At 46.7% G+C, this 27,946-nt stretch overlaps 3 protein-coding genes and 1 non-coding gene across 7 annotated transcripts; 2 read left to right on the top strand and 2 right to left on the bottom strand.

The window, feature by feature from the left end:
* Positions 1 to 38: 38 nt before the first annotated feature.
* On the top strand, positions 39 to 16,200 carry Msh5 (mutS homolog 5). Of its 4 annotated transcripts, none has more exons than XM_071613518.1 (25): positions 47 to 163; positions 531 to 686; positions 1,063 to 1,186; positions 1,659 to 1,739; positions 1,887 to 1,949; positions 3,400 to 3,521; positions 3,652 to 3,761; positions 4,007 to 4,042; positions 4,486 to 4,568; positions 5,204 to 5,249; positions 9,279 to 9,417; positions 9,523 to 9,585; positions 11,259 to 11,387; positions 11,902 to 11,974; positions 12,280 to 12,389; positions 12,630 to 12,710; positions 13,182 to 13,269; positions 13,489 to 13,678; positions 13,794 to 13,920; positions 14,298 to 14,447; positions 14,780 to 14,854; positions 15,010 to 15,153; positions 15,339 to 15,476; positions 15,637 to 15,710; positions 15,939 to 16,144. In XM_071613518.1, the coding sequence occupies exons 2-25, from the start codon at positions 543 to 545 to the stop codon at positions 16,048 to 16,050; spliced, it is 2,502 nt and encodes an 833-aa protein (XP_071469619.1). In that variant the 5' UTR covers positions 47 to 163; positions 531 to 542; the 3' UTR covers positions 16,051 to 16,144. The 4 variants fall into 4 exon arrangements, with proteins under 4 accessions (XP_071469617.1, XP_071469616.1, XP_071469619.1 ...); XM_071613517.1 differs by having other exon boundaries at positions 14,777 to 14,854; XM_071613516.1 differs by having other exon boundaries at positions 39 to 202; positions 14,777 to 14,854; positions 15,339 to 15,710; positions 15,939 to 16,200.
* Trnaa-agc (transfer RNA alanine (anticodon AGC)) lies at positions 12,159 to 12,231 on the bottom strand. The gene has a single exon. It is a non-coding gene; the product is annotated as a tRNA-Ala (tRNA).
* A 214-nt stretch (positions 16,201 to 16,414) lies between the features above and the next one.
* Positions 16,415 to 18,475, top strand: Sapcd1 (suppressor APC domain containing 1). The gene is made up of 5 exons (XM_027921920.3): positions 16,415 to 16,678; positions 16,908 to 17,048; positions 17,522 to 17,617; positions 17,723 to 17,812; positions 17,899 to 18,475. Exons 1-5 carry the CDS (start codon positions 16,415 to 16,417, stop codon positions 17,992 to 17,994), a joined length of 687 nt encoding a protein of 228 aa, XP_027777721.1. The 3' UTR covers positions 17,995 to 18,475.
* Positions 18,476 to 18,555: 80 nt separating this feature from the next.
* Positions 18,556 to 27,774, bottom strand: Vwa7 (von Willebrand factor A domain containing 7). The gene is made up of 17 exons (XM_027921855.2): positions 27,628 to 27,774; positions 27,067 to 27,315; positions 26,446 to 26,727; positions 25,866 to 25,962; positions 25,181 to 25,291; positions 24,556 to 24,751; positions 24,268 to 24,437; positions 22,562 to 22,674; positions 22,221 to 22,337; positions 21,618 to 21,803; positions 20,957 to 21,089; positions 20,687 to 20,839; positions 20,482 to 20,574; positions 19,938 to 20,239; positions 19,720 to 19,859; positions 19,330 to 19,504; positions 18,556 to 19,218 (listed from the first exon to the last, which is right to left on the bottom strand). The coding sequence occupies exons 2-17, from the start codon at positions 27,298 to 27,300 to the stop codon at positions 19,054 to 19,056; spliced, it is 2,667 nt and encodes an 888-aa protein (XP_027777656.2). The 5' UTR covers positions 27,301 to 27,315; positions 27,628 to 27,774; the 3' UTR covers positions 18,556 to 19,053.
* Positions 27,775 to 27,946: the final 172 nt, after the last annotated feature.

Here is a 27,946-nt window from a genome sequence, read left to right as displayed (position 1 = left end):
ACGCCTGGTTGGATCTCTGGGCGGTCCAGGATCCTCCGACCAATAAGCCGCTACGGGGGTGGTGCGAGTGCGCGCGCATCCCACCCACGCGCCGACGAGCCCTTCCTGCAGGCTTGCTGTTGGTGGTGGTGGTTGGGGCTGTTTCTCGCGTGTAGCGACTGAGGTGACGGAAAACGCGGGAAAATGTCGCGAGTTGGTGCAGGTGGTGGGTTGGAGACTTAAGAGCAATAGGCTGTGATCATTGGGCGTGGTTGGCAGAAGCAGAAGTTAGACGTGTACAATTCGCCCCACAGGGCCCTCAACCCTTCTCCTTCCAAAGTACAATCTCCTTGTGACAGAAATGAGGGTGGGGCGCGTGGAGTTTCCTAGTCTGTTCTTTAGTGAAATAGATGATCAGTCGCCCTCAGAATGCCCCCATATCTTGCAACCCAACTTTTTACGCCCCTATGTCCCCAGTGGGTTTGTCTTTCCACGCACCACCATAGCTAGAATGGCGCTTCTGAACCGCCCTCACTTTCCTATATCCGCAGAGTTCCAAGCCCATGACCTTCCAAGCAACCCCAGGCAGGACGCCTCAGGGACTGGGACCTGGGGCGGCCTCGGCCAGGTTCCCCAACTTGGTCCCAGCACCGGGCCCCGCGGAAGCCAACGAAGAGGAAGATGAGGAGGAGGAAGGACCAGCCGAGGTGTTCTAGAGAGCCAACCGGGAGTTGATAAAAATAAATAAATAAATAGAATAAAAGGGGTTGGGAGGACTGAGCAAGTCCCCTTCATGAGCCTCTGGTTCCAATGGGATGCTGTCTATCCCAAGAGATTTGATAAAATTATTAACAGGCTTGATGGATGCAGTTTGCCTGTAATCCCAGCGATTGGGGAGGCTAAAGCAGGAGGATTGCAAATTCATTTTGAGGCCAGCCTGGGTAATTTTTCAAGACCCTGTCTCGAATTAAAGGGGGCTGAGATGTAGCTCAGTAGTGGATTGCCTCTGTTCAATCCCTGATGGCAAAACCCTACAACTTACAGTGGTTCACATATTGATTTTCTTTCTTCCTTGTGGGACAGATCCATCTGTGTGTGTTATGGAATTCAGGATACCTGGGCATTGCCTACTATGACACTAGCGACTCCATTGTTCACTTCATGCCAGATGCCCCAGACCATGAGAGCCTCAAGCTTCTTCAAAGAGGTGGGGGCAGATCAATGAATCCCTCTTCTCTCTGGGATTGGAAATATGTTTCACTCATATGTACTTACCTGAAAATCAGTTTCCTAGTTGACAACCAGAGGCCCCTTCTGTTGGTTTTAGGAATCCATTTCCATTATTTTTAAAATATTTATTAATTGTTTATAATGTATCAAGAACTGCAGATAGTCCTGGTCAAATCAATTATTTTTTTTTTTTTGTCTTCTAGGGATTTATAGTCTATTGACAATTTCCAGGGCATCTCTCTTGCCTCCCACCATCCTGATGGTCACTATCTTTCTAAATCTCATTCCTTTTACCTCTATTCCTGATATGTGGAGCACCTCCTCCTTTTAGAGGGAAAAAATAAATAAATTCTTGAGAGGGAACAAGGGGCAAGAAGAGAGCTACAGTTTCCCTTTTAGTCAAAGGATAAAGATCCTTAATCTCATTTATTCTTTGTTCTCTTTCTAAGTTGTGGATGAAATCAATCCCCGGTCTGTTGTTACCAGTGCCAAACAGGATGAGAATATGACTCGTTTTCTAGGGAAGCTTGGTAAGGAGTGGGTTGGGAAATGGGATAATAGTAAAGGATTAAGATATGTAATGTTGCAGGAAGCTAGAATTGGGCTAGAGAGAGTGGGACAGAGGTAAAAGAACTAAAATGTACAGAATGATGGCTTTGTCTTTGCCTCCCCCACAGCCTCCCAGGAGCACAGAGAGCCAAAGAGACCTGAAATCATACTTTTGCCAAGTGTGGATTTTGGTATCTCCTTCTTTTGCTTTGCCAATAACCCATCCCAGTGTCAGGGCTATGGAGCTCTAAGGGGATGATTGAGACAGTATTGAGATTGGTGAGCCAAGTGGGTGGAGGTTGGAATGAACTCAGACATTTTATATCCCAGTCACCTTTCCTTCTGCTTTCCTTTCTCCTAATTCCACCCTATCATCAGAGACCTCCCCTCAGATGTACTGCTTACAAGAGTGATTTATTGCTTAAAAAAAAAAAGTTAAAAGGCACTCAGTGGCTCTGATGATTCATAAGACATTTCCGTAACATTCCCAGGTTTACAAAATAGACAGAGAATGTTCTGTTCTATTCTAATTTGATGTTAAGGCAGTAACATTAATTCCTCTATCAATATAATCATCTTTTTTTTTTTTTTAGTTGTTGATAGACCTTTATTTATTTTTATATGGTGCTGAGAATCGAACCCAGTGTCTCATACATGCCGGGCAAGTGTGCTACCAATGAGCCGCAGTCCCAGTACTCAGCATTATCTTTTAAACCAAATCTCCAATTCCAGATAGATAGCTTTCTCTCCTAAGTCATTAATCTTTCTCAGGTTGTGCTCTCAAACATATTTGCTTTATATATGTAATAAAAGGAGTATTAGACTAAGAATCTGAAAATATTTTTTTTCTTTTTCTTTTTAGGGAATGAATTCAGTAGTGCTTAACCACTGAGCCACATCCCCAGCCCTTTTTTTGTATTTTATTTAGAGACAGGGTCTCATTGAGTTACTTATGGCCTCACTGAGTTGCTGAGGCTAGCTTTGAACTCTCAATTCTTCTGCCTCAGTTTTCCTAGTTGCTAGGATTACGGGTGTGCACCACCACACCTGGCTCTTTTTTTTTTTTTTGGTACCAGGGATTGATTTCCAGGGTGCTTAATCACTGAGCCACATCCCCAGCCCTTTTTTGGTATTTTATTTGGAGACATGGTCTCACTGAGTTGCTTAGGGCCTCACTAAATTGCTGAGGCTGGCTTTGAACTTGAGATCTTCCTGCCTCAGCCTCCCTAGTTGCTGAGATTACAGGTGTGCACTACCATGCCCGGCTAAAATTTTGGTTCTTGCTTCAGCTTTCCATTAATTACCTATGTGAGCTTGGGCAAGTCACATCATCTTTATTGCTTCTATTGTCTTATTCTTAAAATGGGGTGAAAAAAGCTGGGCATAATAACACATGCCTGTAATCCCAGCAATTTGGGATGCTGAGGCATGAGGATCATAAGTTCAAGGCCAGCCTCAGCAATTTAGAGAGGCTCTAAGCAACTTAGTAAGACCCTGTCTCAAAATAAAAAGTAAAAAGGGCTGGGCATATGGCTCAGTGGTAAAGTGCCCCTTGGTTTAATCCCTCCTATCAAAAAAAAAAAAAAGTGGGGTGAAAAATTTAGCTATGAAATCTTTCCCTCCCCTACTGCCCCAAAATAGGTCTGGAGATAAGCAAACAACGTCTCCTTTCTGGAAACTACTCCTTTGTCCCGGAGTCCATGACTGCCACTGAAAAAATCCTTTTCCTCTCCTCCATTATTCCCTTTGACTGCCTTCTCACGGTATGTTGGGTCCTGGGGTTGGGTTCTGTATTATACTGGCCTATCTGTGGAAAATAATAGTTTTCCCTAGTGTTGACCAGCTTCCAGGACGTTATTATGTCCCCCAACTCCACTGCTGATTCCCTCCCAGGTCCGGGCACTTGGAGGACTGCTCAAATTCCTGGGTCGAAGAAGAATTGGAGTTGAACTGGAAGACTATAATGTCAGCATCCCCATCCTGGGCTTTAAGAAATTTGTGTTGTAGGTGATTTGGCTTAACCTCAATCAAAGTAAAGTGGGATTTGGAGGCTTAAAAAGTAAGCCAGGGGTAGGGGACAGTGACCCAGTTAGTGAAGTGCATTTGAACAGGAGAACCCGAGGGGCTATGGAGCTCTGAGAGGATCAGGACACTATTCAGAGAGGAGAGCCAAATGGGTGTAGGTTGTAATGAACTCAGACCTTTTATACCCCAGTCGCCTTCCCTTCTGTTTGCTTTCTGTCCTCAGGACCCATCTTGTGAGCATAGATCAAGACACTTACAGGTGAGGAGGTGGAGGCAGGCTGCCATCTCTAGGGGATAGAAGGATTAAGGTTAATGCTCTAATAATCCTAATGAGGTTCTAATTTCCCTAATCCTGGGGCTATTAAGATATCTTTCCCTGAAGGAAAGGAAAGGGGCGGGGGTGAAGGGAAAAAAGGAAGAAAAGCACAAAGGTATCACTTTGTTTTTGTGTCTTTTTTTTTTTTGTTGGGGGTGCTAAAGATCAAACCCAGGGCCTGGCATGTGCTAGGCAAGTGCTGTACCACTGAATTATACCCCTGGCCTGCCACTTTTCTTTTCTGAATGGAGAAACTAAAGCATAGAAGAGTGAGAGATAAACCTTACATCAAGACTTGATTTTAGAAGGATGTTTCTAGTCCCCATTCTGTTTTCTCTGTCTTCAAAAATCATGTAACCCCCAAATCTTTCATTTCTCTCTGATAGTGTTCTACAGATTTTTAAGAGTGAGGCTCACCCCTCAGTATACAAAGTGGCCAGTGGACTGAAGGAGGGGCTTAGCCTTTTTGGTAGGTGTGTCCCATCCCTAACCCCACACTACAAAAACCTGTGATAAAAGCTGTTGACTAAAGTGTGTCCTATCCCCTCTTTCCCACTTTACTCCCATTGCCAGCTGTCTCTTCTAAGCTAGTTCAGCTTTATTATCATCTTTGTACCTGCTCTGAGGTTAAGCATCTCTCTGTACTCTAACTGTATAGTATTTGCATATAGTTGTGATTTTACCAGTACTATGTTCATTCCCCTGGTCTGTGTGAATGTTTATATAGCTGGATACCTGCTAAGAATTTTGGGAGGGCCTATGTACGGGGCCTATGCTTGCAGGACAGCTTCTCAAACTATTGAGTTGTGTAACTTCCATAAGTGCCTGTGTTTGATTAATAGTCTTTACAGCCTTTTGGATGTAAGGTATATTACAAATGTGGCCCCAAGTATCTGCATCTCTCAATGAGTTGTGTCTAATTGTTACATATGTGTGTTGGGCTCTTTGTGAATGTTACGTTATGCCTGCTTCCTGTATTTTTCTGGCTGAGCTTTGCCATAAGTGTCCTTCCCTTCCCCAGTCTCCATGGAATGAATCCTATGTCTGGGTCCCCAGGCCAGCCTACCTTGTAACAAGCTCACTCCCTGCCCATACTCCCCACAGGAATCCTCAACAGATGCCGCTGTAAGTGGGGAGAGAAACTACTCAGGTGAGTGGATCTGACAGACACATGCTATACACTAACGCATGGGTCTCATGTACATACTACATACTGAGTCCTATTAATAGCAGTCTACAGACTCACACATACCACTCCATCTACCAGTAATAATAAAACAACTACCCTGTTCTGAACTCTGGCTAAATGCATGTAATTAATTCTTACAATAATCCCATGTAGTAGCTAGTATTACCCTCATTTTTTGTTTTCAGAAAAGATACACCCGTTGATGATATACAGACATGCACGTATACAAGCAGCAGAAACATTACAAAAGTCACAAAACACTCATGTAACACTGGTAATATCTTTAATTATAAAAAACATATTTCAAGGGCTGTGGTTGTAGCTCAGTTGGTAGAGTGTCTGCCTTGCATGTGTGAGGCACTGGGTTTGAGCCTCAGCACCACATAAAAAAAATTTTAAATAAAAATTTTAAAACAAATAAATAAAATAAAGGTATTGTAACTGTCTATAACTAAAAAATTAAAAAAAAAATAAAAAAAACATTTCAAGCTGGGCACGGTGGCACACGCCTGTAATACCAGTAGTTCAGGAGGCTGAGACAAGAGGATCGAGAGTTCAAAGCCAGCCTCAGCAACAGCAAGGTGCTAAGCAACTCAGTGAGACTTGGTCTCTAAATAAAATACAAAATAGGGCTGGGGAAGTGACTCAGTGGCTGAGTACCCCTGAATTCAATCCCTGGTACCACTCCCCCGTAAAAAAACAAACATACTTCAAGGGCTGAGAATGAGTCAATGAGAGAGCACTTGTCTAGCATGTGTGAGGCCTTGGGTTTCGTTCCTGGCACCACAAAAAAAGAAAAAAAATCAAAACTTGAGTTATTCTGTGATGATTCCTAAATTTATGTCCCTAATTGTGAACTCCACATGTGTAATGCTAATTATATACTAATGCCATCCATAGTTTCCTCAAGCACCTCAAACTCAGGACATCCAAAACTAGTGTCCACAAAAACTGCTGTTCTTGCAGCCTTTTCTGGTTAATGGCATTGCTGGCAGTACAGCTTCTCAAACTATGGACCTCGGATAGATGCTTCTCTCCCTCACCCCCATATTCAATTATTCACTAATGTCTATTGATTCTATCCTGAAATGTCTCTCTTAGCCATCCTTTCTTGGTCTTTCCACTGCTCCAATTGTAGCTATAATAATTTCTTACCTGGAACTTTGCATTTACCTCCAGATTGGTCTCTCTGCCTCTTATCTCTTCTTTTTCCAATTCTTCATTCTAAAATACTTGACATACCAACACAGAGGTCTGATTGTGTCATTCTACTTTCTTTTAAACTTTGAAGTAGAAACAAAATAACAGGAAGCTGTCCATAATATTACCTTCAGGATGAAGATGAGCTTTTTTTGCACTCGACCAATGAGCCACATCCCCAGCCCTATTTTGTATTTTATTTAGAGGAAGGGTCCCCACTGAGTTGCTTAGTGTCTTACTTTTGCTGAGGCTGGCTTTGAACTCACAGTCCTCCTGCCTCAGCCTCACAAGCCGCTGGGATGACAGGTATTTGCCCTCTTGCCTGGCATTACAGATTAGCAGTATGGGCTGGGGCTGTAGCTCAGTAGCAGAGCACTTGCTAACACGTGTGAGGCACTGGGTTCAATCCTCAGCACCACATAAAATGAAAGTATGCTTTTCATCTGTAACTACAGCAATTTTTTTTTTTTTTTTTTTAAGATTAGCAGTATGAGGCTGGGGTTGTGGCTCAGTGGTAGAGCGCTTGCCTAGCACATTGCAAGATGCTGAGTTTGATCCTCAGCACCATATAAAAATAAATAAATAAAATAAAGGTATTTTATCCAATTACAACAACAACAACAAAAAAGAGAAATTAGCAGTGTGATGCTGCAGTATGATGTTCAGGCTGTCTTCCATTCAACCCAATTTTAATTTGCACTTACCTTCCCAAACTTCTAAGTCCTTTCCTACTGGATCCACTGTGCATTTTAGTTATTTAGGGATACTTGCTATTATGGAAACACATCATGCTTGTGTTTATGCTTTTCATTTGGGAAAATCTTTCATCTATTCTCCCTTTGTCAAAATCTTATATCCTCTTAAAGAGGCAAACCTTGTTGGTAAAGCTTTCATAAGTACCTGTAAATAAATAAACATGTACCTTCCATGTGATTACACGGTGCTTGTTTTTCAGTTGCACTGACATATAAAGTTAGAATTAGCAGTTAGTGAGCCTGCTTGCCTCCATAGCTGTGAACTTTTATCTAGTGGTCATTCCTGTTACCTCAGTGCCTAACACATGGCCTTGTTGGTAGTAGCACTGAGTGAATGAAAATGACACACAAATCAAACATACCTGTCAAATCATCTCTAAAAACTCAAGAGTAGAAACCTTTCCTAGCCTACAGGTGTATACATTGCCTCTCCCTGCTGCAATGTATACCTTCTGAAGTTTAATTTAGAATAATCCCTGAGGTCATCGCCAAGTAATTGGTGGAGTAGTTTAATTACCCATCTCCAGTGCTTCAAGTGTAGATCTCTAATCTCAACCAGGGATGGAAGAAATTCCCAGTGGAGAAGAGAACAGGATTAAAGATGGGGAAGGAGTGCAGATTTCCCAGAGGGGATACACAGGTTATGGAATCAGCCTGAGTGATGAATTAAACCTGAACAGGGTGCTGAGAAGGTAACTGAATGTCACATTGTGCTCTAAAGAGCACTGTTCTGTCAGTCTGGAGACCTGAGTTTGAGACTCAGATGTACTTCTCATTATCAGAATGACCTTGGACAACTTACTTACCCATTAAGGGCCTCTATTCCTCAGGTGTAAAATTAGGGAATTGGCTTGGCTAAGGTCTCCGTGGCACAGTAGAAGACGAGTTAGAGATATCTACATGTTATATAAGAGAGTCTGCTCAGTGAGGCTCATGTCCTCTCCACAGAGGATGGAGTGGGTATTCAACTGCTGTGGTTGAAGTCCACTGTAGATCAGAGTGGAAGTGCCTAAAATCCACCCTTGAATCCAATTGGGTTTTCTGTTTCATTCTAATTTGAGCTGTTCTGACCCAGGGTAATCAGTTATAGACTGTAATGTGAAATACGTATCAGCAGGCTCCAATGTCTCTGCATGGTGGCTTTTAGATAAAATTCTTAATGGTTTGCTCTAATGTAGAAATGAATCCATGGGCTCTAGTCCTTTCTCTTCATAGCCATAGGGAGATAGGGATTCCCAGAATTCAGTAAACAGAGGAAACATTTATTTCTATGTACTATTTTTACTTATTAGGATATACTTCTAATAAGCAAAAATGCAAATAATAATATAAACCTCTGTATTTCCACCAGCCAATTTAAGACACTCTTGGATTGCCTCTGTAGCTTAGTGGTAGAGCATTTGCCTAATGGGTGCAAGACCCTGGATTCAGTCCCCAGCACTGGAAATAAAAGAGAGAAAATAAGAATAAAACTTATTCTTAAAGCCTCTTAAATGTTCCTCTCCCCATCAATCCTCTCTTCTTTGTAGAGATGTCCATTATTATGAATTGCAGGCTTATCATTCCACATGGGACAGTTACATATTTTCACAGGAAAAACAAGAAAAGACAAATGTCTGTGCTATTACCCAAAGATACTTTCACAGCTAAATACAGACATGCAAACTCGTACTGACTCACCCTCTCCTTAGTCACAGAGAGAACTACAGTGTTGGCACACAAATGCCTCAGCACACTGCTCTCCCTCTAAAATATTGACAAGCTCCATCACATATCCACATGGAATGACACATGGTCTTATCCATCAAACCATGATGTACAGACACACTCATACATCTTGCAGTTGTCAGTTGATATACATAAACACACCCGCATAGATAGGACATTGCACTTGCCAGTACGTTTCCATAGCATGTCACCCGTACACATTGACACAATCCCCAGGGATTTCCAAACATATTTTGACAAATTGTGATCAAGACCGTAATGAAACAGATGTAATTTCTAGTCTTCCCTCCCAAACCCTCCTTTCCAGGCTCTGGTTCACACGCCCAACTCAGGACCTGGGAGAACTCAATTCCCGTTTGGATGTCATTCAGTTTTTTTTGCTGCCCCAGAATCTGGACATGGCTCAGATGTTGCATCGGCTTATGAGTCACATCAAGAATGTGCCTGTGAGCCCAGGGTTCAGGGCTGGGAAGTGGGGAAGGACATTAGCTTCTTGAGGGGCATTCAGGTGGGAGAGAGAAAATGGTGATTTTCCCTTTGTCTGACTGTAGCTGATTCTGAAACACATGAAGTTGTCCCACACCAAGGTCAGTGACTGGCAGGTTCTGTACAAGGTAAGGTTTCCCTTTTTTGGTAAGGCAGGGTGGGTACCAGGGATTGAACTAAGGGCACTTGACCCCTGAGTCACAACCCCAGCCCTTTTTCGTATTTAGAGACAAGTTCTCATGAGTTGCTTAGCATCTTGCTTTGCTGAGGCTGGCTTTATAATCAAGATCCTCCTGCTTCAGCCTCTTGAGCCATTGGATTACAGGTGTGTGTCATTGTGCCTGGCAAGGCTTCCCTTCTTGAACCCCAGAAGTCCAAGTTAAGCCTCTTGGCCTATGTTCCAGACTCTTTTAATTAACTCTAATCACCTTGTCCAACTTTATTCCATCACTTTTTTTTGGCATCAGGGATTGAACTCAGGGGCACTTGGCCCCTGAGTCACATCCGCAGCCCTATTTTATATTTTATTTAGAGACAGGGTCTCACTGAGTTGCTTAGCATCTCATTTTTGCTGAGGCTGGCTTTGAACTCAAGATCCTCTTGCCTCAGCCTCCTGAGCCACTGGGATTACAGGCATGTGCTACCATGCCTGGCCCATCACTTTTTAAAAATTATGTATTGTGGAAAATGTAAAAAATATTTAGAGGGCTGAGGTTGTGGCTCAGTGGTAGAGCGCTAACCTAGCACATTCAAGGCCCTGGGTTCAATCCTCAGCACCACATAAAAATAAAATAAAGATATTGTGTCTAACTATAACTAAAAAAATAAATATTTAAAAAATATTTAGAGAGAATAATATTATTAATCTTATGCAATTTCAACACACATTCACTCCTGCCAATGTTGTTTCATCTATCTCTCTTCCTACTTTTCCCTTTTTAGATTATTCTGAATTCCAGCCACTATTTAATTTTATTCATACGTATTTCAGTGTCGTTACTAAAAAGAATTGTTGTGGTACTGGTAATTGAAGCTAGGGCTGCTCATGCTTAGCAAGTGCTCTACTCCTGGGCTACATACCAGCCTATATTTTTTTAAGATGAATTTTTTTTATAACTACTTATTTTTATGTGGTGCTGAGGATCAAATCCAGTGCCTCCCACATGCTAGGTGAGCACTCTACCACTGAGCCACAACTCCAGCCCTGGCAGCCTGTATTTTTAAATTTTGAAACAGGATCTCCCTAAATTGCCCAGGCTAGCCTCAAACTTGCAGTCCTTCTGCCTCAGCCTCTCAAATAGCTGTGGTTACAGGCATGCACCATTTGTACCTGGCTACCTAGAATGTGAACTCATTTGGGTCAGGGGTCATTTATCTTTTGTCTGTGTGGCCTCAGTGTTTAGTACAGTGCCTGGCACAGTTTTATAGTTGCCATCTCCTCTCCATTTGTTTTTGTCTTTAAGATCTTCACTTTGTATTTTTTCCTTTTCGTCTTTGGTTTCTTTGTTTTTGGTACCAACAATTGAACCCAAGGGTGCTTAATCACTGAGCCATATCCCCAGCTCTTTTTATTTTTTATTTTGAGACAGGGTCTAACTAGGTTGCTTACAGCCTTGCTAAGTTGCTGAGGCTGGTGTCCAACCTGCAATCTTTCTGCCTCAGTCTCCTGTTCCTTTGGCATTACAGGTGTGCACACCACACTCAGCTTCTTATTGTTCTCCGTTCTTTTCAGTCTGTCACTGTCCCCTTCCCTTAGCCCAACCTGGGTGGGGGTCACCTTCCTTGCTGCATTTCTTCTCAGACCGTGTACAGTGCCTTGGGACTAAGGGATGCTTGCCGCTCCCTGCCCCAGTCCATTCAGCTTTTTCGGGACATTGCCCAAGAATTCTCTGACGACCTGCATCACATTGCCAGCCTCATTGGCAAAGTGGTGAGTGGAAGGAAAGAGGGCATATTGAGAGAGGGAAGAGGAATGGGGCTGGAGAATGGAAAAGGAGTGGGGTCTAGGGAATGTAGTATGGCAGATGGGGAAGCCTGGGAGATGTTGAGGTCAGTTGGGTGACTGAAGAATTGTGTTGGGTGACTGATGGATAGTGAGCCTGGAGTGGTGACACAGGCCTGTAATCCCACTATTTAGGGAGGCTGAGGCAGAAGGATCACAAATTCAAGGCCAGCCTGGGAGACCTTCTCTCAAAATAAAATTTTAAAAAATGGTGGCTAGAGAAGTAGCTTAGTGTGCAAGGCTCTGGGCTCAATCTCCAATACCATCATCACCACCACAAAAAATAAAAAAAAATTGGACGGTCAGAGGAGGCGGCAGAACATCAGGAAAAGTGTCTGGAGAGTTAGGGTTAAGATAGGATTATAGGAGGAATTGGGCCCAAGGAGAGCAGGACAGAGATGGTGCTAGGTGATAAGAAACAGCTCCTTATCTGTTTTCACAGGTGGACTTTGAGGGCAGTCTTGCTGAAAATCGTTTCACAGTTCTTCCCAATGTAGACCCTGAAATTGATGAGAGTGAGTGTTGGGTGTGGGAATGGGCCTGTTAACCCCCAAATAAAGCCTGCCCATCAGTGGGGTATCATTCTCAACAGACGGTCACTACAACTAGCAGCCAGATCAGAGACCTTACTTTTTTTTTTTAATATTTATTTTTTAGTTGTAGTTGGACACAATACCTTTATTTTATTTACTTATATTTATGTGGTGCTGAGGATCGAACCCAGGGCCTCCTGCGTGCTAGGCAAGCGCTCTACCGCTGAGCCACAACCCCAGCCCCAGGGACCTTACTTTTAATATCTACATGCCTTCCACCCTCCTAGAAAAACGAAGGCTGATGGGTCTTCCCAGTTTCCTCACTGAAGTTGCTCGGAAGGAGCTGGAGAATCTGGACTCCCGTATTCCATCATGCAGTGTCATCTACATCCCTCTGGTGAGGGAAGGAGGGTGGCTGTAGCCTCTAGGGGTCTTTTAGAGGAAATATTAGGTTTATGAAAGACATATTGGTAGGTAAGAAATCTTGGAGGGAGGAGTCTGAAGATCATGAGCCTTTTGGTGACTTTAGCCTCCTAAGGGAGGCATGGGGTATACCTTCATGGGTTTTGGGGCTTCCTCTAGGCAGAGAAGGTGTCCAGTAGGTCACTTCCTGCTCTGTGTCCTTTATTTTCCCCAGATTGGCTTCCTTCTTTCTATTCCCCGCCTTCCTTCTATGGTAGAGGCTGGTGACTTTGAAATTGAGGGACTGGATTTCATGGTAAGACCCTTAACTTCTGTAGGAGGTGTAAAATGCAGCAGCTAGGTGAGGGCTTTGCCCCATCAGCACAGCCCAATATGAGATTTCTCCTCTGTAGTGGTGTTTTTGTTTTTTGTTTTTGCCTGCCTTCCTTTCTTTTTGGTACTGGGGTTTGGGGGTTGGACCCAGGGATACTATACCATTGAGCTATATCCCTACCCCTTTTTATTTTCTGGTTTGAGACAGGGTCTCAGTAAGTTCCCCAGGCTGGCTTCAAATTTGTAATACTCCTGCCTCAGCCTCCAAAATTGCTAGGATTGTAGCAATATGTGCTCCATTGTGCCGGCTTCTTCTTTGTAGTTTTACTTTGAGCTCTACCAGTTATGACATGAAGGAGAGAGAAGTCAGAACACTGTAGGTACAGCTAGAAAAGTGGGAGAGGAGAGGAGGACCAAGAGATGCACAGCTCACAGCTCTAACCCTTGTACCCAGTTTCTCTCAGAGGAGAAGCTGCACTATCGCAGTGCTCGAACCAAGGAGCTGGATGCATTGCTTGGGGACCTGCACTGTGAGATCCGGGGTGAGGAAACCAAGAAGCTGGAGTTTCGTAATGCTTCCAATAGGCCCTTTTCTTTCTGCTCTTAGCCTCTCTTTCACTCTGACTCTACATATTCCTCTCTGAATGTCTCTGGGAGTCTCAGACTGAATTTATATACCTGCTTTCGGGACCCCCTGTGGGCCTCTCTCCTTCACTTTCTCCTAGAAGTGACCCCTGGCTCCCTTCCTCACCCACTCCCAGACCAGGAGACCCTATTGATGTACCAGCTGCAGTGCCAGGTGCTGGCGAGGGCAGCTGTCTTGACCCGAGTATTGGACCTTGCCTCCCGCCTGGACGCCCTGCTGGCTCTTGCCAGTGCTGCCCGGGACTATGGCTACTCAAGGCCCCATTATTCCCCCCAGCTCCATGGGGTACGAATCCATAATGGCAGGTGAGAGGAGAGGGGGTTGGAGGCATAGATAAAAGGTGTGCAAAGGCCTCATCTTCTGGAGGGTTCATTTGTCTGGATCCATGGACCATGTAAGGTACCTCTCCACCCACTACAGACATCCTCTGATGGAACTATGTGCCCGAACCTTTGTGCCCAATTCTGTAGAATGTGGTGGGGACAAAGGCAGGGTCAAAGTCGTCACTGGACCCAATTCCTCAGGAAAGAGCATATACCTTAAACAGGTGAGAAGGAGCCCTACAACCTGGGCCTTGGGCATCTTCTATATCTTTTTCACCCCCACCTGCCAACTAACTGAGGTTCTCTGCTCTTCTACTTCCATGTTCTCATTTTCTAGCTAAGGAACAGCTATATTCTAATGGATATTTCCATGGCCTAACCTTCCTTCACTCCCCTCTACCTAGGTACATGCCATTCCTAAGTATGCCTCTACCCACTCCCCATACCTCTTTGCTGATTCTGGACAGTGTGTTCTATACATTTTTTCTTCTATTACATTTGTCCATCTTTCTTTGATCTATCATTCATGCCTTCAGTTGAGCCTTGCTTTTTATTCAGCCCACACTACGAGGCTCCACATCCTGTCTCCTCCCCTATTCAGGTAGGTTTGATCACGTTCATGGCCCTGGTGGGCAGCTTTGTACCAGCAGAGGAGGCTGAAATTGGGGCAGTAGATGCCATCTTCACCCGAATTCATAGCTGTGAATCCATCTCCCTTGGCCTCTCCACCTTCATGATCGACCTCAACCAGGTCAAAGGGAGTAAAGGGAGGTGGGATCAGGGAAAGGGATAATGGGGAAGGAATTTGATCTGAGGAAAGCATTCCTTCTGTTGCATGTCCTTAATACTTGGGGCAGGGAGCACCCAGGTCAGAAACAACACTATGAACATTTATTGAACCTTTGCTTTGTGTGAGTCATTTGACAATGAAAGGATGAACTAAACATGCATTTCACCATGACAGAACTTGTAGTGCAGTAGGGTGGATACATATAAACAACTCTTTCACAGGCTGACTAGGGTTAGTAAGTAATAGGCTTCAAATGCTAATGAAACTTTCCTTGTCCACCTCCTGTCCAGCAGGTGGCGAAAGCAGTGAATAATGCCACTGAGCGATCTCTGGTCCTTATTGATGAATTCGGAAAGGGAACCAACACGGTGAGGGGAGAAACTGATGAGGAACTAAGGAGGGGAAATGGAGGGGAAAGAATAGGGATGTGTGGGCAGAAAAGAAAGAAAGGATGGGAGAGGGAAAGGCCAGGGCACAAGCAGAGGGGAAGGTGGGTTTCACATCCTCTCACCTCCCTCTGCAGGTGGATGGGCTTGCACTTTTGGCTGCTGTGCTCCGACACTGGCTGGTGCTTGGACCCATGTGCCCCCACATCTTTGTGGCCACCAACTTTCTGAGTCTTGTTCAACTACAGCTGTTGCCACAAGGGCCCCTGGTGCAGTATTTGGTGAGGAAATCAATATAGTTCCTATGGGCTCCCTTGAGTGTTTCCCAGAAGTGAGACTGGCTCTTCCATTAGAGTGGGGGCTCCAGTACTCCCCTTCTTATTAGTTCCCACAGGGACTGGCCAAGGGTTTCAGGGTAGGAAGCCAGGATTAATGATATGTGCTTCCCCCTTCTATTCTCTTTAAGACCATGGAGACCTGTGAGGATGGGAACGACCTTGTCTTCTTCTATCAGGTTTGCGGAGGAGTTGCCAATGCCAGCTATGCCTCCCACACGGCTGCCCAGGCAGGGCTTCCTGAAAAACTCATTGCTCGTGGCAAAGAGGTGAAGAGATCCAGGCATCCAACTACCTCTGCCTCAGGGGTCCCTTCCTCTTGGACACCTGGGTTCCTATTCCTCTTGGACACCTGGGTTCCTGGGCCCACAGGATTTCTGATCCTAATTTCCTCTTCCCCACCCCTTCCACCTTCCTTCCTGTCCCTAGGTCTCAGACTTGATCCGCAGTGGAAAACCTATCAAGCCTGTGAAGGAGTTGTTAAAGGAGAACCAAATGCAAAAGTGAGTGTTCGGCCTGGTCTCTTCATGCCTTCTCCTGCAGCTCCTCTCCCCTTCACAGAGCCTCGGAAGCCTTCTTTCAGTACTGTGCCCTTCAAGGACTCATTCCTTCTTCCTCAAACTCCTAAATCTTCAAGGTCATGGGTTTCTTGTGCCACAGCCTTTTCCCTCTGTTCAAGGACTCAGTTAACTGTTCTTCCATAAATCTCACCATTCTCTCCCCCACTTCAGTTGCCAGACATTAGTGGACAAGTTTCTGAAACTGGATTTGGAAGATCCCAGCCTGGACTTGGACATTTTCATGAGTCAGGAAGTGTTGCCTGCTGCCACCACCATCCTCTGAGTTCTTCCTCTGCCCTCCCCAACTACCTGAGACCCAGGGGCTGCAATGCCTTTTTGGTTTTCTTATCTTCTTTAGACCCAGAGTTCTCAATTTCCATAGAAATTTTGTTTCATGTTAGGAATAAAGTTTATTTTGGATAATGTTATTGTTTCCTTAGGCAATCCAAAACAGAACAGGAGAATAGGACAGAGATGAAGCACCAAGCAGAATTCCACAGAGGAACCTGCCCTACCTCACTAAAAGTACATTGACACTGCTATGGGAAGACCCTCAGATTCTTCCCCAGGAGACTTCTTGAGAAAAAGCTACTTAAGAAAGGCCCTGTGAAAATAGAATAAAGAAATGAAAGAGGGGTCCAAGAGAGATGGTTTTCCCCCTTATCTATGAACACCTCAGCCTTAGACACCACAGAAAGGGGCCAGAGAGGCAGAATGGGTGTGAGGGAGGGGTTGAGGGGAGGGACCAGCTCAGGCCACAGCAGAGGGAGTGGCTGCACCTTCCTCACCTCAGAGCCATGGGGAGCCAGGGTTCTGGTGGGCAGCCCCTGGCACAGGCTCCCTACACAGTTCTGCTGCTGCCACTGGGAACAAGCCGAGAAGACCCCGGGGCCCAGAGCTTTTTTCTTTGGGTAAGTACTAGCCCAACAAGAGATCCCTTTCCTCAGATCTGTCCTTTATATTTCTACTCAACTCCAGGGACCCACAGAAGTAAGGTCTTTTCCCCTTGACCTCTAGGTCCTCAGTGGACGGTCTGGGCTTACATTCAGTAACCAGTGAACCCAGCCAGGGGTTATGCAATGGGCCATGGCCACAGCCCTGCTGTAGGGCAAGTTAGCCTCTGCTTCTTGTGTGACCCAGCTGCAGAGGATGCAGGCTCTGGAGAGAGAGCAGGATGCCCTGTGGCAGGGCCTGGAGCTGCTGGAACATGGCCGGGCCTGGTTTGAAGACCATCTGAGGGAGGCACAGCAACAGCAGCTGCATCTGGGAGCCCTTGGTGAGGTAGGGACTGCCCTGTGCGGTAGAGACGGGGAGGAAGGAGCAGGAAGTATGTGGACATGGTCTGAGACCACTCTGGAAAGGGGAGAGTTAATGCGTAGGGATCATGAATTGGAGGCAACATTGGAATGACAGGATGCCACCAAGTGTTAGGTCCTGTTCATTGTTAGTGCTGGAGGAGGTTGGTCTGCATTCCATTCAAAGGGACATGATTTGGATCACTCCATGGAGTGGGGGAGTGGCCTCAGTTATTCCAATAGGGTAGGGATGGATAGGGAAGATCCATAAAGAACAGGGGAAAGGGGGATTATATTATTTGAGGGGGATGGGGATTGCATTGTCAAAGAGATGGAGAGTACTGGATTTTTCCAACTGCTTGGAAGGATACCGAGATGAGGGGATCCATATGAGGAAAGGAGTGGCCTGTGATGACATACGAGTGACAGCATGTTGTCAGCCTCCAACTCCTCCTTCAGAATTTTCTAACAGATTTACACTCAGAGCCTGGCGGCCCCCAGTTAGCCCAAATTCAAAAAGTGAACATCTGTTTGCAGAATCTGATTCAAGGAAAGGTGAGTTTATTGTTTTTAGTTTAGACTTTTGGAAATGGGAGAGAGAGGGATACTGTTGGGGTCAGTATCTCGTTTAACGGAATTCACAGTGAATCCCACCACCAGTTCTCCCCACATCCACTGAACAAGGCCAGTTCCTGCACCACCCAGAACTGGAAGGAAGAGCCGTGGAAGCAGAACTTGTGGCAGCAACAGGTATTGGGGGGTCTTTCCCCAGAAGCTCTGGCCCCATGGGGTAGGGAACATTCAGATGCTCAGTCTATTTTTCTCTTCTTCTCCAGGAGTTATCAAAGCAGCAGAAAGGAAACATCCAGTCTCAAGAGGAGATGGCTCAGCTGAGCTGTCTCCAGGGGCAGAGAGGCCCTACCCTTGTGTAAACCCTTCTCAATCTAGTGAAGGAGCAGGTTGAGTCAGAACCTTCTCTCCTTATTCTGTCTTAACTCGACAGCCTCCTCTCCTCATTCTGTCTTAACTCGATTGCAGTTCTTGGGTCAACAAAGTTCATATACCTTGGTATAATTTTATCCTCTACTCCTAAAAATTTCCATTTCATTTTCTTGATGTCTCATGCCCTCACTCTCTATATATGATATGCAAAAATGATCTTTCTTTGAAATCCCTTAGGGGAAAAGACATGTTCATTGAAACCATCCTTCAGTTTTGAATAGAAAAAATAAAATAGAAGCTGCTCCAGAGTTTAAAATAAAAACAACTCTATAAATAATGCTTCCTGGCACTTACTTCCTTCCAAAACTAGTCTCCTCCCCACATATCTATCTACCTGAGCCTGGGAGACCATGACTAGTTAATGCTCTAGATGCTACAGAGAAATAGAGATCAACTTTCTCAAAAAAAAATATATGTATGTATGTATATGTATATATATATATATATATATATATATATATATATATATATATATATATATATATCTATCTTTGGTTTCATTCCCACAAGGGTTATAGAAAGTGCATTGCCAGGAAATCCACTGCCTTCTATCCCAATCTTGGTGTTTTTTGTTTTTGGAGTGCTAGGTATGGAACCCAGGGCCTTGACCATGCTAAGCAAGTGCTCTAACCACTGAAAACATGATGTTTAAGAAAAGGAACCTGATGCAGTGGCCCATGCTTGTAATCCTAGCTACTTAGGAGGCTGATGTAGTAGGATCACAAGTTTGAGGCCAGCCTGGGCAACTTAGCAAGACCCTGTCAAAATAAAAAATAGAAAGGGCTGGGGCTCAGTGGTAGAGCATTTGCCTAGCATGCCTGAGGCCATGAGTTCAGTCCCCAACAGTGCAAAAGAAAGAGAAGGGACAAGGGCCAGAGAAAGAAAACACCCATCCAGCTGGGAGAAATAAAGTCCTGAGGCCTATCTCATGGTTTCACCAGTGGGGCAGGTTGAAAAGCTAGAGACTCATTCCTCTAGGTGCTGTTTTGTCACCAGGAGGCCAGGGTTAGCAGGAGTAGTACACCTCCCACAGTACCCCACCAGGGTCTGCCTGCCTTCCCTCCCCTAGCCCTTCCCTGAGTCACCAGAGTGGAGGAACGAAAAACAGGAGTGGTGGTGGTGACAACAGGCCCAGATGAGGCAGAGAGCTGGTCCTGAGAGGAGAGGAAGGGAAGGTCAGGTGTGCTAGAGCTTTGTCCAAATTAAAACTATACTGCCCTCTTCTTGCCCTGCTTCTCCTCAGATGGAAGGTGAAAGCACCTCACCTGCGGGGTCTGAGCCAGTACCAGGAGCCGGAGGAAGGCATGGGTCGCAGGCATTAGGCTGACTTCTCGACCCAAGGCAGTCACAGTCACCATCACCATGGAGTCCAGGGCTGCTGAGTCTGGGACTTCCAGCCACAGGCACCCCCAGGTGGATTCATTCAGCCCCAGATGAGCCCTTGAGAGTGGTTAGGAACATGGGGCTTAAAGCCCCAAGGAAAGCTCCCAATGGCTGAGAGTCTAGGTGTGAGCCAAGAGCAGGAAAGAGGATGGGGAACTCTCAGGGCTAATGGGAAGGGCTCAGGGGCAGGGTTTGGAATGAAGAGCGTGGGGCCACACCCCTAGAACCAACAGGTGGGGCCAGAACCCAGCAGGAGGGTTCAGAGGACTCACCTTGAGAGGTTGGAGGTGAATGCAAAGCTGGGGTTGACAGATATCCTAATATCAAGATCCTGAGGGACTGAGAAGCTGGTGATGCGGAGGGTGAGCAGGGCCTTGCTGCCTGGGGCCAAGAAACCTGGGGGACCACTGAGCTACAGAGAGAGGCCAGTCAGGGGAGAAGCCCGTAAGTTCTCACCAACCTAAGCCGGGACCTTCCCCTGAGGTCTCACCTCCAGAAGCACAGGGGCCACAGTGCAAGGCTGGGGGGCAATCCGGTGCAGGCCCTGCCCACCTCCATCCTGGCCAATCAGCTCCAGGGAGAAGGGTCCGGGGGTGGACAGCAATGTAGGTGGCAGTGAAGCTGTGAGGAGACCTCGCTCTGGGGGTCCCAAGGGCTCCAAGGGCACCTGACCCAGCTTGGTGCCCTCTGGAACCCTTCTGAGGATGACATGAGAGAAATGTGGGGGAGAATCCCCAGGGTTGCCTCTCGAACCCAGCCCTGTCACTTCTACCAGCAGCTGGGTCTGGAGACCTGAGACAGGAAGGGAAAGAAGGGGAGGTCACATGGTGTATTATACAGAATCCACAAAGCTGTACACTTAGTTATGGCTCTTTACTCAATAAAAATGTGTATATAATGTGTCCATGTATGTCTGTGTATGTCTGTGTACACATGTATGTATATTTATATAAGTATACATGCTTACACATACATACACATACATTTACACACATAATGTACTTGAGTTGGGGGTAGACAGGGAATAGATGTACCTGCAACGGGCTGAGTCAGAGGGTAAAGGCCAGGGTGGGGTCCATCCTCCATGGGAATACCAAAGTGAAAGAGGAAGTCCAGGGAGGTCTGGGCTGGGGGAGGGTGAAGGCAGTCAGAGAGGTTCCTGAGAGGAATGTGCCTCAGATTGTTCTCTGAGCCCTGAGAGAACTTCCCTTCCCTTCCCAAGAACATCTCCCTCCTTACCTTGCACTCTTACCCGGGGGGTGCCCTCAGCTGTGACCTGGATCTCCCAAGTCCCTGCCTGTGGGGGGTCAGTCATGGTCACCATCCAGAACTGCCCAAAGCGGTGAGTATGACCCAAAGGACCCATACCTTCTTCCTGGCTCTGGAATATTCCTGGGATGGGGATAATAGATTGTCATATGAAACAAGCCCTGTATTTAGCACATCCCCCCTAGTTCTCCATTCTCCATCTACATTGTTCTCTCTGCCTTGAACCACACACAGAGGTACCAGCAGGGTTCTTGATCCAGAAGCTGCTGATCTCCCCATGCATCCGGACTGTGACCTTCTGGAGCAGCCCATCAACAATGAACACAAGTGGCTTGCCAGGCACTATGACAGGCGGTTCCAGAGGAAGAGTCACCTTGGGGGAATGGACAGGACCAAAATGTAGGGGAGAAAGTAAGGCATGGAATGAGTAGGAACAAAAGAGAAAGGCAGAGACAGAAAGACACCAAGTCACACAAGGAGAAGGAATACTAATGAGGGGCAATTATTATGTTCAACAACAAAGCTGGAGGTGAGAGTTCAGAATGAGGCAGTCACTACTTGTTTACCCTTAAAATATGGAAGAAGGACTGGGCTGGGAATATAGCTCAGTTGGTAGAGTGCACATGCACAAGGCCCTGGGTTCAATCTCTAGCACCACCAAAAAAAAAAAAAAAAAGATGGAAGGACTTTCTGTGACAGCCCTGAGGCACTGGAAGCCATATGGAAGGGAGGTTTACTAATCTGAAAAGGCAATGTGGAAAAAAGACAGCCATGGATCTCAGAAGGAAAGAAACTTCCTTGTCCACACTTCTGAATGAATGGCAACAAAGTTTAAGTGAGAAGCAGCACCACACTTCTCAGCCCAGAATAGAGGGCACCAGGCCCTCTGGCATCTACTTACCAGAGCAGCCATGCTCTCCCCAACAATGGCTGCCACGTCCCGAATGTGCTGGTCTTTGGTGAAGATCACCTCTCCTCCTGAGGCCAGGGCCACTGCTTCATATGGCTCAAAACGCACAGGGGATAGGACCTCACGCCGAGCTCGACCCTGAACCCTTGATGGGTCTTCAGTCACCAGGAATGTCACCTGTGGCCAGAAGACAGTCCAATGCTTGGGGTGTCCAAGTGCCATCTGGTATTATAAATAAGGATCCTTTCTGCTCAGAATTTCTCCAGATTGATGATTAGTGATAAAATCTTTCTGTCTATACTCCAGCTGCTTCCAGTCTCCTAATGATGCAACCCTCTGACCCTCAATAGTTGGCTGCCCCTTTGTAACCACCACGTTTCATGGTGGAATTTTAGCAACTAGTTTTCCAGTTCTTTAAATACTTTACTGTGCTGGTTCAAATATGAATTCAGCAGTATTAAGGATAGGACTATTGCTAAAGGTGTGGCTAGTTTGACCACCATAGTGTTGTGTCACTGTTGTTATGAGGTTATTGTCATAGGGTCTCTCTATTCTTGGGTGGCTATCACTGGGTCTCCCACCAGCTGTGCTCACCCTGCACCGACGCTCCTGACTCAGGGATTCCACCCGGTTGGTGAGAAAGGCATCCTTGGGGGAGGCATCAGTGAAGACAAAGATGTCTGAAAGTGGAGGTGTGTGCAGCAGGGCTAGCTGCCAGGGAGGAAAAGGGCTAGTGTTAAGAATTGCAGCAGCAGGGAGTGGACAGAGTAGAAAGGAATATGACCCTGGAACCTTGGAGTGAGGCTAGCATAGCTAGGTTCTGAAGGGGTCCAGTGGAAGAGACTGGGGAGGATTCTAGCTCTATCTCCCTCTGGTGGCAGGGTCTGGAAAAGGCAGGACAAGTGGGAAGGGGAAGAGAAAGGGAAGGGTCAGACCTCCAGGGCAGATAGGCACATCTCAGGCTCATCTCCACCCCCCAAGGCGTGGATCTCATTTAGTCGCTGCCAGAAGCTGTGAGGATCACTGGTTGTAAAGACAGGGCCAAACCCTGGGTAGGAAGAAAGGACTTTGAGGTGAGTAGGAAAAGAGCTCCCCTTATTCCTACCCTGGCCCACATTCCAGTAGAGGCCTGCTGTGCTCCTGGGGTAGACAAATATTGAAATAACAATATTCCTTGCTTAGCATGCATGAGGCCCTGGGTCCAATCCCCAGTAAGAAAGAAAGAAAGGAAAGCAGGGTGCAGTGGCGTACACCTGTAATCCCAATGGCTAGAGAGGTGGAGGCAGGAGGATTGCAAGTTCAAAGCCAGCCTCAGCAACTTCGCGATGCCCTAAGCAACTCAGTGAGACCTTGCTTCTAATTCTAAATAAAATGTAAAAAAGGGCTAGGGATGTGACTTAGTGGTTAAGTAACCCTGGGTTTAATCACTGGTACCAAAAAAAAAAAAAAAAAGATTATTCTTTTTTATTTATATGACTTAAAAATTTTTTTTTTTAGTTGTAGATGGACATGATACCTTTATTTAATTTAGTTATTTTTATGTGGTGCTGGGGATCAAACCCAGGGCTTCACACATGCAAGGTGAGCACTCTACTACTGAGTCACACCCCAGTCCTATATGACTTCTTATACTCATCAGAAGAGAAGGGCAGGGTCTGGCAGGGAAAGTGGGTCTCCACTCCCTTAAAATGGTGGCACTTCCTGTGATCTTGAGTGGACCTTTAATGGATACATGTGCCTGCATAAAAAAAAAAAAAAAAAAAACCTAGGTCCTCAGTTTCCTCATCAGAAAAGCCAGAGAAAATAATAGTATTTACCTCACAAACTTATTAAGTGGACTGTATGAATTGATTTTGTAAATCTTAGAATAGTGCCTGGATGTAGTGCTAAAATCTTATTCATTTATTCTACCTTCATCAAACATGTAATAAGTCCCTATTAAATGCCAGTCACTATAAGACTTATAAGGAAAAAAGACAAACTTTCCCTTTAGGGAATTCTCAGTTTAGGAGGCATAAATGTATATGTTATGTATCTATAATACTTTTTTTTAAGTGATGGTATTGAACCTAGGGTTTCATGCAGGCTGGACAAGTGCTCTACTATGGAGCTAAAAACCTAGACCCCCTAGGAGACACTTTATTTGGTCATTAACCCTGGGAGTTAGATAGGATAAAGTATGGTTGAAATCTACTTTATGGATGATTAAATTGAGGCCAAGGGAGGTTAAATGGCCAGCCCAAGAACACAGTAAGACTGGTAGACCCAGGCCTGATGGGCAGACTTCTAGTTCAGTAGGGGAAAAAAAAAAAAAAAACAAAACAAAACAGAATATAACTAGATATCTCAGATACTTCCCAAAGGAACAGACCCACCAACCCCTCATCTTCATCCCAATCTTTGTCTGTAGGAAATAGACAGTTGAAAATGACTTATTAGCAAGAAAGGTAAAGAAGGCCTAAGCATGGATTGTACATTAGACTTATGTAGAATGTTGCAATTTTGGAAACAGAAGTGGCATAAGTATCCCATAGAGGTTCATTCAGGAAGAGTTACTATGAAGACCACTTCCTCATCAGAGGTCTTTATCCCTTGCCCTGGACTTTCCTTCTCTCCACTACCCTGGCCAGACCCCAGTTACCTGGGTCATGGAAAGGCACCAGAATGTAGTGGACAGGCTCCATGGGACTGCCCTGCCGCTGCTCCATGATGTGGCGAGTTTGGATTTTGGCAGCATTGATCTCCTCACCCATGCTGCCAGTGGTATCCAGGACAAAGCTCAGGCTAGAGGCTGGGGTGATGTCCAGCAGCCTGGGGAGCAGGCCAAAAATACAGTGAAGGATCTGCATATTTGTCCACAGCCTCTAGTTTTTCAGTTCTCCCAGGAGCACCAACCCATCAGGGGACCCACCTCTAGGAGGCCACTAACCTGGAGAAACAGCTGTCTCCCAGGCGGCTTCTCAGGAGGCTAAAGGCCTGGATGGAGGCTAGAAGGGCCAGTTTTGCAGCCTGGAGATGCAGCATGTGGTGGGGGGAGAATCCTGGGGACGTGCTATCCTTGTTGATGCCACCCCGGGGTGGCTGGGAGCTGCTCTGGTCAAAATGGCCTCCATGGCTACATTTTCCTGGGTTGGGGAAAGAGATCTGGAGGGTGGAGGTTTAAAAAAGTCCCACTGCCTCCTAAGAAAATGGGGTACGTCAGACTTGATGTGACCCTCTAAGCCCTTACCAAAGCATAAGCACTGTAGAAGCAAACCTAGAATAAACATGGAGGGGTTAATCACATGACAGATCCCCAGATTCCTCCAGCCAGTCTCCCAACACTGCCCATAGGCAAAAGAAAAATCCTATAAGTGGAGCAAGAAGCTGCTCCCCACTCAAAGATCATGGCCTCTTTAGTGGGCCTTCACCCACCCATCCCATTCCCAATAACCTTTCCTAAGAAGTAATGCCACAGCAGATGGGGCAAAGGCCTACAGGACTAAAATCCTGTGTGAGTGTTCAAAGGAAATGACTTTCTCCCTTTACTTCTGGGAATCTTTCTTTTCTGGTACCTGGAGGTTTCGGGGGATGAGTTCCAAAGTAGCCAGAGGTGAGGAGTGTGAAGCCCAGCAAATTCCCGGGGCAGCTCAGCTCCTCACAATCAGCACAGGTAGGATTGCCCACTGGGAAAAGAAGACAGGGGCTAGAACCAAGCCTCAGTTACCCCAGGACTTTATCCTTGCCCACCCAACTTCAGTCCTTGCTCTGGGTTGGAATAAGGTAAAAGGGACCCTGGTTAGATATTCTGGAGTTCAAGGCTGGTAGCAGGACTGGATGTTTGAAACTGGGGCTATGCTAGAAAACTCAGGAAGTGTTAGAATCAACTGTATGAGGATTCTGTCTTATGTGAGCTATAGTGAGGAAGGAAACTTATAATGAACAGGAGGAAGCTTCTGGGTCCTAGTTTAGCTGAGAGGCTGAGGGGGATTATGAGAGGTCATGGGAGTCACTGGGGGTGGAGGAGCAAGCCACATGAAAGATCAGTCTAAGGTCTACAGATCTGGTCCTGGCTGTTCTCCCATGTGACCCTGGCGAAGCCACTTAACTGACCTGGTCTTTAGTTGAACTAGGGGACCTCAGAATCCTTGCAGAGATGAAATGACATATTATCCTATATGACCTCAGGACATGACACAGGGTGGACTGAGAGGTGGTGGCTCTGTGAGCTCCCACTTTACCACAAAGTCATGGCCATACCTTGTGCCAGGCTCCAGAGCTCTTGCCGTGGCCAGAGGAGGTGAGGGTGTGGCTGCTGCTCCCCCAGTTCTACCCAGTTGCTGTGACTGTAGAAATCCTGGTCCCCGGGGGAAAAAAGATAGGGAACAAAGCACTGGTCTGATCTTCTCATGAAATCCAGCTCTAACATGCCACTCCTTCAAATTCCCATCCAGAAAGTCTCTTCCCACCCCACTATTTCTGTGAGACACCCTCCACTGTTCTTCTCTCCAGAACAGAGCTTTGGAGGAGGAGGGCCACCCATCTTCCCATCTTGGGGGTCTAAGCCAAAGGCTTCTCAGTGGCCCACTGGGTCCTGCACACAGATAAGCTGCCCTCCCTTACCTCTCCCACTTGTTACTATCCTCTCCCTCCCTTTTCTCCAGCCATAGTGGCCCCCCAGGAAACACTACTGGTTTGGAAAGTAGGAAAGAGCCTCAGGTGCTGGCAAACAGTGCCCCACCCCTCTAGAGTAAGGAAAGACAAGGCATGTTTAAGGTCAGGGTCCACCAGGAAAGGAAAACTAAAGACCCCTCTGGCCATTCCCCCCACTCTGTCTCACCTGCAAGGCATGAAGCGCAGCCCCAAGGCGTTGGCGGGCCAGTGTGTGGTCAAGGGCTCTGGCTGCCACCAATGTCTCCTGCAAAGCCCTCATCAAGCGGGTGCGTCCCTGACTCAGATGCTCAGCATCAAAGTGCAGGTCAGGGTCATTCCTGGAAGTTGGCAGGAAGTCCTGGGCTGCATTGGCACGGGACACCTCGCCTAAGGCTGCTCGGAACCGCCGGGAAGGAAACCCAGGTCCAAAGTAAGCGGCAAAGAGGTCGTCAGCAAGAAGGGTTCGGCCCTGGTGAAAGTGGTAGGGGACAGGGGCTCCAGGGAAGCCCCTAGGATTGGATTATTGCCCACATTGTCAGCACTGTCGCTCAAGGCTGGTATAGGTGGATTAGAGAGCACTGGGCCTGAGGAGAAAGTGGGTAGCCTTGGACCTCCCTGAGGGGGGATTCCCAACTTCAGGACCAGGACTACTAGGTATTGTTGCTGCAAGGAGGTGGAATGGGGAGGTGAACAGGTGGAGTGGGGAATGAACAGTGTCCCTTCTCTTGTGACCAAGGTCCTCAGGGAGCAGAAGTCCCAGAGAACTGGGGAATCTAGCAGGAATGTGAGGGGCCCTGGGGATGCTTACCAAGTAGTCCTCTAGACGAAGTGGGGGCTGGTTGGGTGGCGGCTGCTCCAGGAAGAGCTGCAGGGTGACATTGAGTGCAGCCTCCTCAGTCAGGTCCTGGTGGGTGATGGAGCCAGGGGCAGCCAGGAGGCTCCAGATGTTAGGAAAAAAGGCCGAAGTGGGGGGCAGCAGCAGTTGTAGCAGAAGCAGCACTGAGGGGCCCAAGTGGGACAGGGGCACCTCTGCAGAGAGCATGGCTGAAACATGGACCTAGGGGACAGAAGGCTCTCAAGGGAGGAGGAAACAGCAAATCTGATTGTTCTGTTTTGTTTATTTGTCTCCACGGGCATCTGCTTTAGTCACCTCCTTTCATTTTGGCTAAATGCCTCATTTGCTCCAGGCTGGCTTCCCCACTGTCACCCAGATAGCCTGAGGGCCTTATCAAACCCATAGATCTGAAAGGAATGGGGTCCAAAGCTCCTTCCCCAGGTTCTCTCACAGTCCCAGCCAAGTTCCCAGCCCTGCCCCAGGAACACCCCCATGCATAAGAAATCAGAATCTCCTCTCAGGCCTCTCCCCTACCTGGTTGCTGGGTCTCCTGAGCAGGACTAGCTTGGGTGTGGCGTCACAGGGCACTTAGGTCAGAGTTATAATTAACCAGGCCTCTGTGGAGGGGGAAGGAGGCCCCAGGAGCCAGGGGGCAGGACAGACAGCCCCTGGCCCTCTACTCATGACCTGCCCAGGGCCACAAGCAGAGGCCGGCAGCAGGGCGGCACCAGTGCTGGCTTTCTCCAGCTGCAGTGCGGAGGTGAGAAGAGCTGGGAAGGAGGAAGGGAGCAAGCAGCATGACTCAGGCCTGGCGAGGTGCCAAGGACAGACCCAGACGCACCCGTCTGCCCAC

Source organism: Marmota flaviventris, chromosome 6 (genome assembly GCF_047511675.1).
Source record: "Marmota flaviventris isolate mMarFla1 chromosome 6, mMarFla1.hap1, whole genome shotgun sequence".
NCBI classification, from domain to species: domain Eukaryota; kingdom Metazoa; phylum Chordata; class Mammalia; order Rodentia; family Sciuridae; genus Marmota; species Marmota flaviventris.
This window is presented reverse-complemented; position numbering and strand designations above follow the sequence as displayed.

Coding starts and splice junctions, on each gene's coding strand:
- Sapcd1 (XM_027921920.3), top strand. CDS start 16,415: ATGGTTTTCCCCCTTATCTATGAACACCTCAGCCTTAGACACCACAGA. Junction 17,049..17,521: donor ATCTGGGAGCCCTTGGTGAG/GTAGGGACTGCC, acceptor CTCCTCCTTCAG/AATTTTCTAACAGATTTACA. Junction 17,618..17,722: donor AGAATCTGATTCAAGGAAAG/GTGAGTTTATTG, acceptor TCCCACCACCAG/TTCTCCCCACATCCACTGAA.
- Msh5 (XM_071613516.1), top strand. CDS start 543: ATGACCTTCCAAGCAACCCCAGGCAGGACGCCTCAGGGACTGGGACCT. Junction 4,569..5,203: donor GGAGGGGCTTAGCCTTTTTG/GTAGGTGTGTCC, acceptor TACTCCCCACAG/GAATCCTCAACAGATGCCGC. Junction 14,855..15,009: donor TCGGAAAGGGAACCAACACG/GTGAGGGGAGAA, acceptor CTCCCTCTGCAG/GTGGATGGGCTTGCACTTTT.
- Vwa7 (XM_027921855.2), bottom strand. CDS start 27,300: ATGCTCTCTGCAGAGGTGCCCCTGTCCCACTTGGGCCCCTCAGTGCTG. Junction 25,292..25,865: donor GCTCTGGAGCCTGGCACAAG/GTATGGCCATGA, acceptor TTCTTTTCCCAG/TGGGCAATCCTACCTGTGCT. Junction 20,240..20,481: donor TCTGACTCAGCCCGTTGCAG/GTACATCTATTC, acceptor TTCCTGTCTCAG/GTCTCCAGACCCAGCTGCTG.